The following is an 18,631-nucleotide window of genomic DNA, read 5'->3' as shown; positions in this document are numbered from 1 at the left end:
AAAGATTAAAATAAATGAATAAGTAAAATAATAATCCTTACCTTGTGGTCCGTATGGAGGTGGAGGGCCTCCCCATCCACCTTGGTAACCACCACCAGGAGGGCCCATCATTCCATTATTCATTGGAGGTCCCATAGGTCCAGGCATTGGGCCTGGTGGACCACCAGGACCCATTCCTGGACCACAAGGCCCAGTGGCACCTGGAGCTGGTGCACCAGGTCCCCAGCCTGGTGGACCCATTGGGGGTCCACCCCACTGGTTTGGAGGGGCATTTTGTTGAGCAGGCCTTTTCTTGTCCCGAGGTTCTGCATGCTTGCATTCAATCTGTAAATTAGGAAAATAGCTTAGAAAAATATGTAGATTTTTAAAATCACTAATACAAAGTCAGAATTCAGTAGTGCTTCCATACATAAGGTCAGTTCGCTTCATAGCTATTATTAAAAGAAATAAAGTAGACTGCCAGATATTATATGTAATGCAATAGTCACATGATATATACATATATAATAATGAGCAAATGATGAATTACACAGGCAGACCGCATTACACATTTAATATTATACATATGAAAGCAAAATAATCTGATGACTTTTAATCTTCTTTTAATAAGTAATATACAGTAATAAAAACAAATTGAATATAAACCATAAAATATAATGAAGGGTTTCAAGATATGACCAGCGCAACACAAATTATGTTATTTTATAAATAAAACACTTGTTTGAATCCTGAAATACTACTCATGCTTATTTCTCAATCTTAAAGCCCATTCACTTTTGCCATATATTCTGCAATGCAGAAAATTTTCACGTCTTTAAAATGCAACCATAGATACAGGAGCACAACTGTAAATTTAGCAGTTTCAGGGCTGCCCTAAAATATCAGGCAATTCAGATCTAATACGGGTGAAAGTTCTAACAAGCCAGCATGAATTGAAAATTTAAATATATGATAGTTAATCTAGTAAATTTCATACTTACTAGACCTCTGATTATTTTTTAAATGAGAAAATGTTAAAGATTAAGTAGTATGAATTCAACTAAGGTAGCACTTTTGATCCTTATGCACTGACAAAAGTGAGAAAAATGTACCTCTAGATCAGAGTTTAATTTACAGTACAATAGTTGTCACAAAAACTGAAAATAAATATTTTTCAAATTTTGAGATACTATAGCAGACTGCAATCACCACATATAAAAGTCAGTTATGTCCAACTTGTTTAAAAATTCTTAAGTGGCAGATGAAAATTGCTTAGTTGTATTAACTATTACAAGGAATTAATTTGAGAAAATACTTACAGAATAATCATCAATGCTACAAAAATCCCATCAATGCTACAAAACAGTTAAAGAACCACACAAATTTGGCATAAATTTAGATTATGCACAAGTTAAAACTCTGATTATGATGGTATGACCAAGTTTAAAACTTGGTAACTATGACAAAATTTAAAGCTACGACCATCATAATACATGAGCCGAAAATAACAGTATGCAAGGGTAATAACCAAGTTTATGTGCACTTTACATCCTACCTTCATTACAAGCTTTGAATTTATCAAATTCAAATCAATTCATATCAAATTCAATCAGCAAATGATGCAATTAAATAAAAAAAATAACTCTGGCATATTACAGCAACTGTAGACTTTGTACCTCAATCACCACACAACGGAAACATCTAGAAGAGGTTACCCAATTCAATGCTAAAAGAAGGGTTTTAGATACACACCATGATCAGTATACTGAATATATATATATAAAACCTATAAATGAATGTGACTTCAATTCATATTAAAAATATCTGATGCATTACAAGAGGAAATATCTTTCAAACAAGAATTGAAGCTGATTCATTAACTAAGCATAGTTGCAATTATAAATTTATTTCATACATTACTTCCTGGTAATGTATATTTAATGCCATCTATTCTTAAGCAGGTGATCACAATCTGATGGTTATTCTGCAAAGAACATGTATTTACAATGTACCGATGATTATTAAAAGTTAATAGAATTAATGGTTTAGTCAACACTAATGGAGATAGGGGAAAAGCAGAACCTCGGAAATACTGAAGTATTTTACATTTTCAATCTATATAAAACTAAAAGAGAAAAACTTTTTCCTAGGTGAAAGTACTAACAACATAACAGTTTGTCTTAAAAATACGTTTTTAAACTGTTTAACATTTAGAAAATACAATTTATAGGTTTTCACGAACAGATTTGAAAAATTAAATCTTTTAACAGCAATTTTAACTCTGTTTAGCATACTGATTTATTAAAAGGTTAATCTTTTTAAGTATAATGCTGGAGTTTTAACAATCCTGAACCAGCGTAAATCTCAGAAATAATACTGTCAAATATTATGCATGCTCCTGATCTACAAATTTATAAATTAGAAATAATAAAGACAGTCAAAAAATATTAAAAATGACAATTGATGAAAATTTGATTATATGCGCCTACAATCCTATAAATATTGCAGACAATTTCCATTATGTGCTACTAGCAGAGAGAGAAATTTTCCAAAGTTAAATTCAATAAGTATTTATTTCTTTGAATGAAACAGAGAATGGACTAGCAGTACTTCTGATGGCAAATTACACTGCTAAAAAATTACATTTGGAAGATTCAATGGTCAAATTCGGAATTGAAAAAAGAAAATAATTTTTAACTGTATATAAATACATATGTATGTCTAACATTCTTGCCCCTCCCAAAATTATAAAATGGAAAATCATATATGTAGTACTAGCACAGGTATTAATCAATTTGACTTAATTTTCAAAATTTGCTACTCATCAATCAATACAGATAATGAAAAATAATTTAAAATAAATATAAAACTGTATGTTTAAAATCCACCTCATATCAATTTGGGTGGGTGGGTGGGGAATATGCAAAACACATCATTTTATTTTAAATCTGTCAAATACGTAATATCATCACTGTCATTATTTCAATATTTCACTAACTGCACTATACTTTTACCATCGCATCTATTTATAAAATTATTATGTTAAAATAAAATACTTGTTTTAAAAAATGAAAGTATTTTTTAAATATTAATCTTGTTGCAGTAGAGTAGCCTTTGTCTAAAAATGGCTCGTACCCTTACAGCAGCCTTAATTTTAATAAGTAATAACAAAAATAAGAATAAAAAAATAATATAATAATAAAAAAATAAAATCTGAAAGGTTTCAGATTTTAAATCATGTCCAAAGGGACATTTTTAACATTTTGTATGTTACCTTTATTTATAAAATATCATGTTCTTCGCACTTAAATCATAAAATTCAGTTCAAGAGCAATATCACAAAATAATTTTAAATTGAGCATATCTTTAGAATTTCCAATACACAGTCTCAGGCACTGGAGATAAAAGTGTTTCTGTATAACGTTGCCATTGCTCGTTTTGAAATCCTTGAGTTTGTTAATAAAAAATTCGTTTTAAAGTTTTACAAAATATTAAATCGAAAATAAAACAAATTCCAAATTTCGGCTTCCAGATACCCATATTTGCAGTAGGATTGCGCCATTCAAAATTTGATGGCTCTAGATACTGTTGTTTTATCACAATGCAAGAAACATACATACATTTATGCAGATTCTTCAAATATAATATAGGGCAATAATATTTGCTGGCAACAGTTTGAAGAGTGAAAAGGACTCACAGTGATTTGAAGCAAAACAAAAACAATAGTCCCTCCAGGACAAAGCCCCTTTCGACTAAAAATACACATTTTTACTAAATTTTAGCAGATATATATACCGGGTGGCCATAATTAAACTGACAGTGCTCACAGTGTTCTGTAGCACGATCTATTTGCGAGAATGACGCCACATTTTGTAGGAAGATTAAACAAGATGGGGGGCGAAAGATTCCGCGAAAAAACAAATTAGTTCCAAAAATCACCGCTAAGGGAATATTTGGCACTGTGTAATAGAAAATAGAGTGTTAACAAATGCAAATTAATACGGAATAAAATTACCTTTTATTATGCACATTTTCTGATTTAGTTCATGTGCAATATGGTAGCACTTTTAAAAAAGTGTAAAATCTACGTAAACACCGATAAAGTCTCGTGATCTGCAATATCACGTACGCTGATCATGAGAAGTTCTTTATTCAAATTTCACATGACATCCATTTGCAATGCCAGCTGCTTGGCTTTTAAAAGACAATGCATTACGTTTCGAATCAATCGGATTGAAAGTTTATGTGCAATGTCTCCTTCTTTAGTCGAGCGTGCGTTACTGGTCAAATTCTTTTACCTCAACCAGTGCAATGCGTCAGTCGCTCTTCGTGCTTTTAGAATGCAATAATAATGAAAATAACTGATGCGTAAAAAATGCATAAAAGTAACGGTCCTGTGTCAGTTAATAGGCTAAAAGCAATGGTTGCAAAGTTTGAAAAAACAAGTTCTCTGAAGGTTCAGTCAGGCAGAGGACGAAAACCTGTACAACAGGATACAATCGAAGCAATTGCCACGGCGATTGTCAACAGAGGACCAGACAATATTGCTGCCACCTCTAGCACTCATGGAGTAGCTCGAAAAATGGATATGCCTTACAGTATGGTATGGAAAATCTTACGAAAGATTATAAACCTCTATCCGTACAAGATCAACCGTGTACAGGAGTTACTGTACCCCGACCATGATAAGCGATTGACTTTTGCTCTCACCTTCCTTGCCAGAATGGAGGTGGATTTGGGATTGACGAATTTGGGATGACAAATCACCACATGCAGTCACAGCAATTCCCTTACATTCACCAAAGGTAACTGTTTGGTGTGGGTTCACAGCGGAATTTATCGTAGGTCTATTCTTCTATGAGAACATTACCCCAACAGGACCGGAAACCTGTTCTGTTACCGGAGAGAAATATCGCCTCATGTAGAACAGCTTTGTCATTCCGGCACTTCAGCAAAGACAATGCGTGGGAGAAATCATTTTCATGCAAGATGGAGCTTCTCCACATGTTGCTGTACGGGTGCAACAGATGCTACGACAGAAATTTACAACAGAAAGTCATTAGCAGCTACTTTCCAACTGCATGGCCACCTCGGTCGCCTGATCTTACCCCATGCGACTTCTGGCTATGGGGTTACCTTAAGTCCAAGGTCTATCAAGGAGTGGTCCAGGACCTGGCTATGTTGAAGGATAACATATCACGGACTGTACGGGAGATTCCTGCAGACACGTTACTTTCTGCTGTTGTGCATACTGTGCACAGAATGCAATATGCGGTCCACAACAACGGCAGCCACATTGAACTTCATTTGAATGCAAAATAAAAGGTAATTTCCATATTGATTTGCATTTTGCGTACTCTATTTTCTATTACACAGTGCCAAATACAGTCAAAAGTCTTTAATCCGGACGTCCATAATCCGGAATGATCTATTATCCGGACCTCAAAGCTACAAACTTTCGGCGCATGTGTAAACGCAATTGCGCAAAAGTATTATGCGCATATACGTTTACGCATGCGCGTTTAATGCATAACATAACAAAACATTTAAAACACTGACAAGTAAAAGTATTAACTAAAAACATGGTATACAACTATTCCATGTATTTAATGAATTATAAAATTATTAAAATACAAAAACAAGAAAAATTATACATATATTCATTCACCAAATAAATTATTACTATGACTGAAATAGTTTTTAAAGTGTATGCTGTTAAAGTGAAAAGCTTAAAAAAAATTAACATAGTGCAATTTCATTTTTTGTGACTATTAATTGAACTCAATTTTGAACAATGAAACTGGATATTTAAAATAAAGTTACTGTCCTACCACTTTAAATGCTGTTAGTTATAAAATTGCAGTGTGATCATGAAATACCGTTATCAGATATTCAAACCGGAACACTTTGTCAAAATGAGCCCCAGAAATAAAGTTTAAAGAAAACCCATTTTAAAGATGGAATAAAGCTAAATATTCCAAATAAAATTAACATGGATTAATTATGCCTAACTAATATTATGGCAAATATTCTACAGTAACTTAAAAATAAATTTGAAATAAAGTACATTTATGTAATTTTCATCATACTGTATTTATTGAAAATCTCTCATAAACATACATTAAATGAGATAGCCTTAAATATTAATTACATCAAAACAGTTAAAAATATTAAACTAAAATATTAAATTTACTACTATCAATTTTGCACCATGAAAGTAGCACTATGTCTTCTGGGACATAAATTATTTTTCCAGGAATGCACTGTAAGTATAAAAAGGCAAATAGTAAATATATACAAATATAGAATACTATAAAGTATTAAGTTATATAACTCCACCTTCTTCCCGTTGATTTTCACAAAGTGTTCAGCACAAACTTGTTTCACACTGTCTTCGGTCTCGAACGATAAAAATCCAAACCCTAGCCATATGACAAAAGGAAGTCGAATCTACTTAATATATATAAGCTAAAAAACAAAATCTGATAATCCATCGTTAATTACATCTAATCTATTTACACAATTAAAGCTGAGAAATATACTCTAATGAACTTCAAAAATAGTCATATAAAAGACAAAACTATTTAAATAAATTTAGCTTTTATTATGTTTACTGGATGAAAATAATTTAAATAAGCTGGATATTCTTTCTACAACTAACATAAATCGTTTTTAGACATAAACTGATAAATAATTAACTTCATTTAACTGTTTCTTACCATTTTATAACACTATTAATAAAGAAACTTATGAATGCACTGATCCCTTGCTATCTAAAATCATAACCCTAATCTGAAAACAAGAAATGATTTTTTCAATTTACTTTAACCTTTAAATTATAATTCAACCTAAAGTTATCAAAATGTCTAGAAAAATAAATATACCACTAGCAGCTTATTACAATTAAAAATAAATAAAATTCCAACAACCAATTTTATGTGAAAATCATGTTTCCTCTTTTGTGATAATTTTACCTGGGTTTCTCCTATTATATATTATGCAGGAGATTCAAAAAGTAAGATATTTGATTACTGCAGGTAAGAAAATTTTATTGTGTGACAAACATTATACAGTATGGCAAGGATATACAATTAACTATTTTTCAGAATAATCATCCCAATTTTTGTAAATCGCTATCTGAACATTCAAATAATTGTTCAAATTTCTTCTAATGTGTTCCTCAGTGACAGTATTTTAAAGAACTGCTGTTTGTACAAATGTTCAGTACTGGCAAACTACTGTCCACCCAGACACCAACGACTGTGTAATTTCCGAGACCTATGGTCTGTGACTGCTGTAAATCATTTAATCAATCTGACACATAACATTTTCTGTGGTCAACGCTAATGACCTTTTTTGCTAATCAGCATCAGTAAAATCTGTGCAGTATGTTTAAACTGCTGGCATCATTTGACTATGGTTGGACATGGCAATGCTTTTATTCCATCTCAATAAATTTCAGTACAATTAAGATGCATCACCCATAAAAGTCTTACTGTTGCGCGTATTTCAAACTTAGAGTAAGAATTCATGTAATGTGTCAACTTGCTCTTGTACCATACACTCCTTACCACTAGTACAAAGAAACTGCTTCTAGCGGTTTTATTCTGTGTATGAGCATTCTTGTAGCATTTTGTGCCAGATGATAGAGGTAAATGATACTTAGTTTTTAATTTTCTTTTTTGATAATAGGAAATCAGATTAAGTATTAATGAAACCCCTATCAGAATGCATCTTTGTTTGAACAAAACACTTTGTTGAATACTTTAGTTGGATCTTAATAATTAATGACACCAAATTTTTACTATCAGTTTCCTGATATGATAAATTTGATTTCAGTAATGCTTCACACATAAAAGTATATCTAAAAAGAAATGTTTTTCATTATCTCCAAATGCAAACTAATTCAACAATTTTAAATATGATTCTTGTTAAAACTTCTATAGAAAATTAATACTTAAATTTTTATACCTTCATCTATGAACAAACTGTTTCTAAATTAGTGGTGGTCAGTTAGAGGAAAGAGGATGTTAAAAATTGTTGAGATAAACAATGGCATTGAATAACATCGAAATTTTGTATATAGGCCTGCTATAACATGTAGATGTGCACCTTCTATTTCGGTTGCAATTGGCCGCACCAAAAAGTATATAAATGTATGTGCGCAAAAATACTAGGCATGTTCAAATTTTGTTTTCAAAAGAATTGTTTTGTAAATATACATATATATCCACTCTGTTACTTGGCTCAGTGAGTTCAGTTTCTTTATTCTTATATGCTTGTAAACTGCACTTTTTGCTTTAAAAATGATTGAAATATGGTGTTCTTATCTTCAAGTTATGGTTTTTATGCCTTTAGCTAACCTGCATGTTATAGCTGTAGAATTTTCAACAATTTAAAAATTGTTTAAGTGTGGATATGCCTATTTTTTTTTACCATAGCAGCCCTATTTGTTTACATTTGAAATTAGCAGAATAGTGGATTTGTTGCCAATCTAGAGAAACTAAACTTTGCAAACACAAAGTAACATCTTTTATTATTGCGAATTGAATTATTCTTGATCCATTCTGAAATTAGCATTTAAGTTATTAAATTATCCCATATATTGATTCAGCATAGGTCCACAACAAATTCAGTCAGTTTCTATGCCTTCAGTGTCTTTTTGCTGAGTGAGACCAAAAGTACACTTTCTGTTTTGAGCACTGAAGGATCTGCCTTCTTCACTGGCCAAATTGTTTGTTTTTCCATATAAACTGTAATTTTAATTGAAAAAAAAAAAAAAAAAAAAGTTTTAACTGTATTTCGTGTTTTATGTTTTTCTATAGCTTTTAATTTTCAATATACATATTTCGAGTTTTTATGGATTTTTGCCTTGTCGCGAAGTGAGAACTGAATTAACTGAATGATAAATACATTTTTACTGAAATTCGAGGAAATAAGTTTAAATGAAAGGCTGGGGAAGAAATGTGTATAATTAAATATTCCATACAAGGAAGTCGTGGTGTACATATCAGAATTTTTAATAACAGTTCCGACACTTGAAAATAAATCTATGACTTCAGTTTTTAGCAATTCCAAGTATGATACCACCAATACTTAGAAAATTAACATTATCATTCTGAAAGTTATAAAATATACTTTCATATGGCATTATTATCGAATAGAAATGTAAGAACTGGCAGCTGTTCAATATTTGCTAATAAATGCTCAAGAATTAGTAGTGGAAAAGATAAGAATTCAAGTACTGGTTTTCTATATATATATATATATATGTTTCACAGAAGTTGGCCAGAAAAAATAGCTCAGCTTTTCAATAAAAAATTAAACACCAAGTTACACAAACACCAAATTAAACAACAAACTTCTTATTTACAAGTTTCTTCTTTTATAGGGTTCGTACACATTTCTGCTCACGGAAATAAGGTACTTTTAAGGACCATTAATGAAAAAATTAAGGACCTATAAGCAAATGGGAACTGAATAAATTCAATTAAAAATACTATCTATGCCTGAATTTCACTTTTGTAATTCCTAAGTAGTATGCATTATTACTAAACATGAATTAATTAACATAATTATTAATAAGTTTGAGGATAAAATAAACTTTATTCAATTTATCAAGTAGCATTAAGTATTTTAAACTTATAATAGTTGGTCATTAAAAGAAGATAAGTGACATTTACGTTTTACTAACAGTTAGCTTTATGTTGATTTTTTTTTTTTTTTTTTTTTTTTTTTTTTTTAATGTCTCATTTTGTCACATACTTGGTCAGTCTAGAGGTTTAGTAAATAGCAGGTAGATTTTATGTCAAACGGCATAGGTTAAAATGAGAAGTAAGATCATAATCAGCATGATTCATAACAAAAGACTGAATGCTATCACCGCTGCTGCTTGTCTAGAGCACGAACTGCTGATTTGAAAGTTAGTCAGGCTCTGTTTGATGCAATTAGTGTCGTAGCTTCATGTAGAGTTCCAGGGGTTGTAACCCAGTTAATATACTTTAAGGTTCCAGTAAGCCATTAAAGCACCAGAGGTGATAAGTTGTTTTGTATTATTTTAAGTCTCAGTAGATGCAAAGAATAAGTTTTATTTGAATTTTATCTTGTGACCACAGTGATTAATAATGAAAGGCAATAACTTGCTTTAATATGTACAGATAATTTTTAAGGGTAAGCAGTTAGTTATAAATAATTAAATTAGGTAGTTTGATAACCTTAATCATTATGGATTTACATGGCCACTATTAAATTTTATTTTTTAACAATATTTGTTAAAAAAGTCTTATTAAAAATCAAAATCTAATAAATTAATCTAATTGATTCTTAAACGATATTAGGATACACATTAAAAGCTACAAAACATAAATGTTTTGTAACAACAATACTCAACAAAATATTTATCCGTTATTTTAATTTGAAGCCTTCCCAGACATTTTGGCTAGTTTATATCGATTTCCTTCTCTTTCAGCATCTTTTCTAACAATTAAAGATTTGTCTCAATATGCATATCAATGCTCTTGATAGTCTTTGCGTGCTTTATCTCCTAACTTGTCAACCTCTCCACAATGTAGCTATGAGGGTTTACTTGATCTGGTAAAAGTTAAATAGTCCAAAACTCCTGACAGACATTAAGCATATTACCACTATGTCTGAAAGTAACTACAATATCAGACGAAGGTTTAAATAAGCCTCTTATTTAAAAAGAACGTAGAACATAAAGGCATGTTGATGCTAAAAAATCAATTACAGCGAATGGTGACATAGTTAAACAAGAACAGTCAAATTAAAACTAATAATGTGGACTAGAGGTCAAAGATTATACAATTTAATTTTATCTGGCTCAGTAACTCTATCATATGAGGAAATAGAAATTGGAAATTATAGTAATGGCTGAACTCATAAACAATTGGGTAATTTAAATAATAATAACTGCACATATCTTTGGAGAATAATTTTCTTTATGTATTCAGTTTCTTTTTTCAACACGTTTCCTTTTCATTTTAGAATTTTTGGATTTAATTAAGGATTTCTGTTATTCTAAAAAACACTAAAGGCATTTAGAATGTACAGAAAAAGCGGCTAATTTGATTTCTTTAGTAATATGAACATTTAGAAGAAATTTGAAATATATATGGTAAAGGCCAGTTACAGAGCTGATGTGGCAGAATTTTTAGAATTTAATGACACACTAAACAACAAAATCTAGAAATGGCAAAACTTTTAGAATTTAAAGCAGGCCTTGAAAGCAGAATTTAGAAAGGCACTAGGCAACAGAGTTTAAGATCCACAGAGATTGCATCAGGTGGGAAAATGCCTATTTCCAGCTACGTGTATGATGCATTAAAGCAGGGGTCTCCAAACTTTCCAGCCTTAGGGCCATACTGATTACTCCAGTAAGTTCCGAGGGCCAAAACCATATTATCATTGTTGCCGGTGGTAAAAAGTGAAATAGTCCACTGATGAAAAAAAAAGTCCGAAAAAGTACGCAACGTTTTATTAATTTTCCTGTCATTATCTGTAATTTCTAGATTAGTCGTAGAATACGAGCCATGAGGAGTAACGTGACACGACATCTGGTGGACACAAGCGGAAATAGGTAGTACCTTCTATCGCTAACAGATGGCGCTAATAGCACGTATAGAAGTCTCCTATGACACTGTTGTGAAATAAAATAGTGCGTACCTCCTTAAAACGTGTTTGTGCGTGTTTAAGACATCTTTGTAACAGTATTTTGATTTGAATTGTTGCTTTTGTGCATGATTTAGTAGTATGGAAAAGAAGCGAAAAATTGATAGTGAATGCAGAAAATTCAAAGATCAGTGGAACATTCAGTATTTCGTAATTGAGTCCAGTAACAAGGCGCTATGTTTGATTTGCAATGAAAGCATAGCCGTTCTCAAAGAATATAACATTAAACGTCATTATGAAACAAAACATTTTCAAAATTACTCAAAATATACAGGAAGTTTGCGGACAGAAAAATTCGAAGCTATGAAGCACGGATAGAAATCGCAGCAATCTTCATTTACAAAACTCAAAACTGAACAAGAGGCTGCAACTCGTGATAGCTTTCGTGTGGCTCTTGAAATTGCAAAACCATTCACCGATGGAGAAATGATCAAAGAATGCATAATTGCAGTAGCCGAAGAAATATGCCCTGAAAAGGTAAATTTATTAAAAACTGTCAGTATGTCAGCAAACACTGTGGCTCGAAGGGTAGAAAACATCGCTGAAAATATATCTTCTCAACTGTTCGACAAAAATGGACATGTTGAGTGGTTTTCTTTGGCCTTGGATGAGTCAACGGATGTGTCAGATACTGCTCAGATGTTGATTTATATTCGAGGAGTAGATAAAAGCTATGAAGTGCATGAAGAACTTCTTGATATGTATAGTATTCATGGCACAACTACTGGTACAGATATTTTTAAAGGAGTTGAAATGGCCATTAATCAAAAGAACCTTCGATGGAAAAACTTGAAATGTATTACAACTGATGGAGGCAAAAACCTGAGTGGGAAAGATAAAGGAGTGGTCGCTCTTGTGTCAAAGGCTGTAGAAAATGACGGTGGTTCAAAACCATTAGTCTTACATTGTATCATTTATCAACAGTCTTTGTGTGGAAAATGTTTGGATATGTCTGAAGTTCTGAAACCAGTCATATCAACTGTTAATTTTATCAGATCTTTTGGGCTGAATCACCGACAATTCCGACAATTTATTGAAGAGATTGGAGAAAATGACTTACCTTATCATACTGCCGTACGTTGGCTTAGTTGTGGGAAAAGTCCTTCAGTGCTTTTTTGAACTTCGAACAGTGATCGAAATTTTTTTTGAATGAAAAGCATCACCCTCTTACTGAATTACAAAACAACGCATGGCTGTGGAAGTTAGCATTCTATGTTGATTTGACAAAACATGTGAACGAACAGAATTTGAGATTGCAAGGAGAAAACAGCATCTTCCTGATTTATACACTAATATCAAATCATTCCGGAAGAAATTGATACTGTTTCAATCACAACTACAAAGTAAATGTTTTTCACATTTTTAAAACATGTGAAATATTCAGCCACACCACTGAGACTGAGTTTCCTATCGATTTTGCAATCGAAACTTTGAGTGCTTTGAAAATAAATTTTGATACTCGTTTCTCGGACTTTGATGCCATTGCGAATCAAATTAAGATTTTTCAGAATCCTTTTGATACTGACATTGAAACCCTAGCCCCGGAACTTCAAATGGAAATAAATGATTGATCTACAGTGCAGTGATATAATTAGGAACAAATATCAAAACTCATCTTTGTTGGAATTTTATAAGTCTTCCACTGACACAATTTGATAATTTGCATAAATTTGCTCGTGGGCTGTTTTCTGTTTTTGGTACTACTTAATTGTGTGAGAAGACCTTCTCCAAAATGAAGTACACAAAAAATGTTTACAGATCTAAATTAACTGATGAGCATCTTAAATCTCATTTAATAATTGGTACAAGTAAAATGAGTCCACAACTACAAACTATTGTCAGTGGAAAGGCTCAATTACATAAATCTCATTAGTATTTCATATGTCATTATGCTTGTTATAAGTTATGTTTTTATTTAAAATGTATAAAATGTTAGTTGGATTCATTTCAATAATTTGTTAGTTATTATATACTGAAGTTAAATTTTCTGCATATTATACATGTTTTCACTCATTACAATTCTGTGTTTCTTTATCCAACTTATCACAAAAACAATAACAATAAGCCTACAACAATGTTATGAGTAGTTAGCCCATGACCATATCAATGTAGATGTCATATTAATAATTATTCAACATAAAATTAGAATACTTCAGTAAACTAAATTTAATTTGCTATAAAAAATATGTTCTCTAAAAGGAGTTTTCAAGTATGCTAGCTCTCCGCGGGCCGGACAAAATCTGTCCGCGGGCCGGATGTGGCCCTCGGGCCGTAGTTTGGAGACCCCTGCATTAAAGCATATTAGATGAATCTTTTAAATTGTAAGTTTTCAATCCTTTAAATTCCTATCTATAATGCCTGTCCATGTGATAAGATTAGAAGCATTTTTGATATTTTCCATGCTTGGTGTCTAGTGAAAAGTACAGAAAATAAAGAGAAGATAAACAAGATTCTAGTATCAGAAGTAAAACATTTAAACATTATGTTTTCATTGTTCTTCCAGACGTTCTCCAAAATGTAAGAAATTCATCACAAACTTTCTGTAAAATACATCCATTATATGTTGATACCATGGAGACATTTTTCATTTTGTCATATATTTCTCGAATCTTCTAGAATTGTGGGTCTATAAATCTTGCCTTCAAATCCTAAACTTTCCAAGCTGCAATGTCTAAAATCCTAAAGAAAAATTACCCCTACCATTTCTGTAACAGCAAAAAGCCAGAAATACTTTGGAAAAAATGGGGGAGGAAGTGTAAAATTAATTTTATAGAGAAAACTGATGCACATTCTGAGAATTTTGAATATTCTGAGACAATTGGGAAAAACTCTTACTATGAAAAATTTAAAATTACATAGCTAATTTTGCTTTTTGCTAAGAGCTGTTTCGTAAATTGTGCTTTATAGCATTACACATTCTTTATTTTTCAGATTTAAAATATTGTATAATAAGTTGCCAAAATGTAACTTTATAATATGACAGCGAAAAATAAAAATGTTTTATTTTAATGTTATTTTTTAAATATAATTTCAATATATTACCATTATATTAATGGAGTTCATCAATGATATGATTTTTTTAAAAAAAATCGTTGAAAAATTCTCAGATCTCAGAATTAAAAATTTTCTATAGAAGCTGATCTTAAAATCGTCAAAATTGTAAGCACTCTTTCTTCGCCAAATTTAGAACCATTTAATACTAATTCACATCCCCAAAAGCGAAAAGTTTTTATTAGAAAAAATGAATTTCAAAATGCATACACATCAGTAAATCGCCAAAAATATTCCTCCAAAATGCTAATTCCCACTCAAAATGGCAGTCGTAAAAACAGACAAAAATTTCAGATGATTAAAATTAAGGACCTTCTGCTGATTTTGGGCAAAATTAAGGACTTTTAAGGACCAAAAATCAATTCCAAAAAATCTAAGAACTTTTAAGGACTCTTAAGGACCGTACGAACACTGTTTTACCTCTCATTTAACATGTCTCAAATTTCAAATATACCGTCGAGTGTCGAAATTATATAATGGATACTTTATCAAGAAAAATTTCATCATTAGTAATTATCACAAAATTTTTACGCTTCATTTGTATCATTTAAAACTGTTTGTGTAAATCTAGAGATTAATTAAAAGAACTTTATCATTAGTTCAATTTGAATTTAAATACACATACTAAAAATTATTAATTCAATTCAGATAACAAGGGATGCTTTTTATGTTAGATTTTTATAATAAGAAACTTTTAACTTATAATTTTAGAAAGCAAATCCATAATTTCTAAAAAATTTAGTTACATTTAAATTTTTTAAATGTTTATAAATCTGTAAGACAGTGCAATGACTTGAATATTCAGCTCATTATATTTTAAATCTTTAATACAAATCACTACAATGCATTAAAAACTTCATTGCACTTAAAAAATGCATTACTTAAAATTCAGAAGTTAAAATTTGAATAACAAACATACAATTAGTAAAATATAGTAAATAAAATTAAACAATATATCATAATAAAAAATTAAATAAACATGAATTGAAATTTGTTTACTAACTTGAACAGCTTCAATCATATGAAAACTTTGGAAATAATTTAGATAAATAATTACTTATCAAACCATAAAATCACAAAACAAAATTATCTCAACAGCATTAAATACAATGATTTAAACCTTTTAGAATATAATAAAAATATTAAAATAAGCAAATTTAAAAAACTTATAAATTTAACTCAATTTCTTAATTTATAGGGGAAAAGTATACTGCTTCTTTAAAAATAATCCAGAGACTAAACACAGTCTTACAAGTGCTGCTTCAATACTAAAATGTAAAGATTTCACAGTAGATGCCATTTACTTTAATTCTGCAAAGTTAAAATACAAATTAAGCACCATAATGCTTACACTGACTATAAATATTGAATCAACGGAGAGATATGAGGTTTCAAATTGGGCTATTAAAAATGACAGACATTTTTTCCACAGCCTAAAATATAAAGGTAAGACTGAGAGATCTGATTTGTCAATGCATGATATATTAAGTCTTCAAAGAACATTGCCATCATATATTTTTGACCCTATTTGGAGATCAAAGTTTTTTACATAATTATTTTTACATCAATATCAAACTGGAAAATTATTTTCATTATGATAATGCTCAATGAAATTGATGACTAACACTTAATTAATACAAAAGCACTGGAAAATCTTAACAGAGAATTATAGACAATATTTTATCCAGTTATTGCAACTTGGTACACATATGTAAATCAAACAACTGATATCTGTAAGCATTGGAAATACAGCAGACTATATAAAATTTCCTAATTAATGTAATTTAAAATACAAACAATCTTGATTAAGTTTACAGCTAAGAAAATGTTAAGCCTTACAACAAAATAAATTGTTAGATCTATGGCTATATACATACATACCTACAAATGACGTTTTACTTACATTACAATTTTTAAATTGAAATAACATAATTAATCAACTTAATACAGTACACTACAACAACTTAACAACAACACAATACACTAAGAATATTGAAAGATTTTAAATTAATAGTTACATAATTTCCCTTTTGTTGATAAATCCTAGCTGCTGATATTAGAATTAAAGAAAATATCTGCAATGAATTGGGACTTACCCCTAGATTTCTTTTTCTCTTGATCATACATTAATACCACTTCTACAACCTAAAATATTTTTAAATTTATTTAGAACTTAAACAAAATGTTTCAAATATACATAAACTACATTAAAGGAATTAAAAACAAATACAAAATTTAAATGACATTATCTTATACATGTACATGGGGAGCGGGATGAGAATTAAATTCAAGCTAATTCAAAAAAGTAAATACTCAACCCACAGCAGGACGAAAAAAGTATGCACAACATAATGCAATTTCATACGCTTTACATATGTACACAGTGCAAAAAAAAGGGGGGACAGTTCTATAGCTCCCGTTCTTCTGGGTCGATTGACGAAATTTAAACTGCGCTCTTCATGCCTCAAAAGTGCAACTTAGGATATGTATTAGACTTATATATAGCGTTTTTCTAATATAGGTATTTTGACACAAGATCACACTTTTTCTCAAATGACATGGCAATTTTTTTCCATATTTTGATTCTACAACTCAAATTATGCCAATTTGAAATTTAGGTTTAATCCAAATATAATTCGTACATTTTTTATGATTTATTTTTAAATAATTTTTATAAATTTTTTGAAAAAAATGTTGCATTATAACCTATAAAATTTTTAACACCGTCTTAAAGTAAATGTATTTCTAGCTACACCTGGAAAAAATTAAGAGTTTTTTAGTCAAACTCTTCTAAGATATAAATGAATTTACATATTGGAGCATTTCGAAATTTGGCATCTTTTTTTAGTGACAGTAAAGCCAAACATAATTATGCACTTGGTTAAAATTATTTGAAAGTATGAACAATGAAATTTTTTCTAACTTGTCTACACAATGAAAAAAGAAAAGGAAAACAGGTTACTATAAATTAAGAAGTTCACAAAGTAAATTATTCTTGGTGAACACTGAAAAAATATGTCATGATATATTTTTTTAATTTCTAAATTTTGCAGCAATTTTTACAAAATTTAATACTTGGGCATAATTTGAAATTGTAGAACAGAAATATGGGGAAAAAAAACTGGCATGTCATTTCAGAAAATGTCAGATTTTGTGTCAAAATACCTATGTAAAAATGATATTTTTGTATGTATAAATCTAATAATAAGTCGCACTTTCAAGACAAGAAAAACACAATTTGAATTTCGTCAATTGGCCCAGAAGATACAGAACTGCCCCCCTTTTTTTGCGCAGTGTACATAATGATACACTCCAAAAACTATTTTCAAGTGTAATCAATCAACAAATTATATCAGAAAAAGTAAATGTAAGAGAAAATACAAAATTTACACATCAGTAACTCTCTATGTATATTTAAGAGGGAGATTAAATGTCATATGTGTGTATGACAAAAGATACCCTCCCCCCCAAAAAAAAGATGGGAATGTGCTGAATCCATCAGCTAAAAAGCAGAACAAAATGCAGATAAACTGAAAAGTTCTTCATTAAGTTACAAAACATCTCCTTATTTTAAATATCTTGCACTTACAATTTAATATTACTATGACTTGACTTTAAAGTAATCATGGCCAAGCTTCAGCTAACTGCTGAAAAATATTGCTTGAAAATTACATAGCTGTCTGTAAGAAGTTACAAATTTATCATAGCAAAATGTATATTCTAATTAAAACAAACTAATTATTATTTATCATATTTTGTCCTGATATATCTGAAATTAATTAAAACTGAACAAGAACATTAAATCAAGCAAAATTACTGAAGTCAAATTAAAAGGAAGTATGGGTAAAAAAAATTAAAAAAAAAAAAAAAAAAAAGTCATACAGATACAAAAGAAGACCAAAAATCCATACAA

General features: G+C 30.3%; 1 protein-coding gene across 4 annotated transcripts in view; it reads right to left on the bottom strand.

Annotated features, from left to right (window-relative positions):
- LOC118194866 (DAZ-associated protein 1-like) overlaps window positions 1–18,631 on the bottom strand; it is an 84,118-nt gene that overhangs the window by 38,357 nt on the left and 27,130 nt on the right. For all 4 annotated transcript variants that reach the window (XM_085814936.1, XM_035366079.2, XM_085814935.1 and 1 more), the window contains exons 6-8: window positions 16,815–16,863; window positions 6,319–6,401; window positions 42–324 (exon numbers count right to left, since the gene is read on the bottom strand). In XM_085814936.1, coding sequence (XP_085671062.1) covers window positions 42–324; window positions 6,319–6,401; window positions 16,815–16,863 — 415 coding nt within the window. The remainder of the gene's footprint in view (window positions 1–41; window positions 325–6,318; window positions 6,402–16,814; window positions 16,864–18,631) is intronic.

This window comes from Stegodyphus dumicola, chromosome 4, assembly GCF_044657685.1.
Source record: "Stegodyphus dumicola isolate Sdum_Otavi_A_Nest chromosome 4, ASM4465768v1".
Lineage (NCBI taxonomy): Eukaryota > Metazoa > Arthropoda > Arachnida > Araneae > Eresidae > Stegodyphus > Stegodyphus dumicola.
This window is presented reverse-complemented; position numbering and strand designations above follow the sequence as displayed.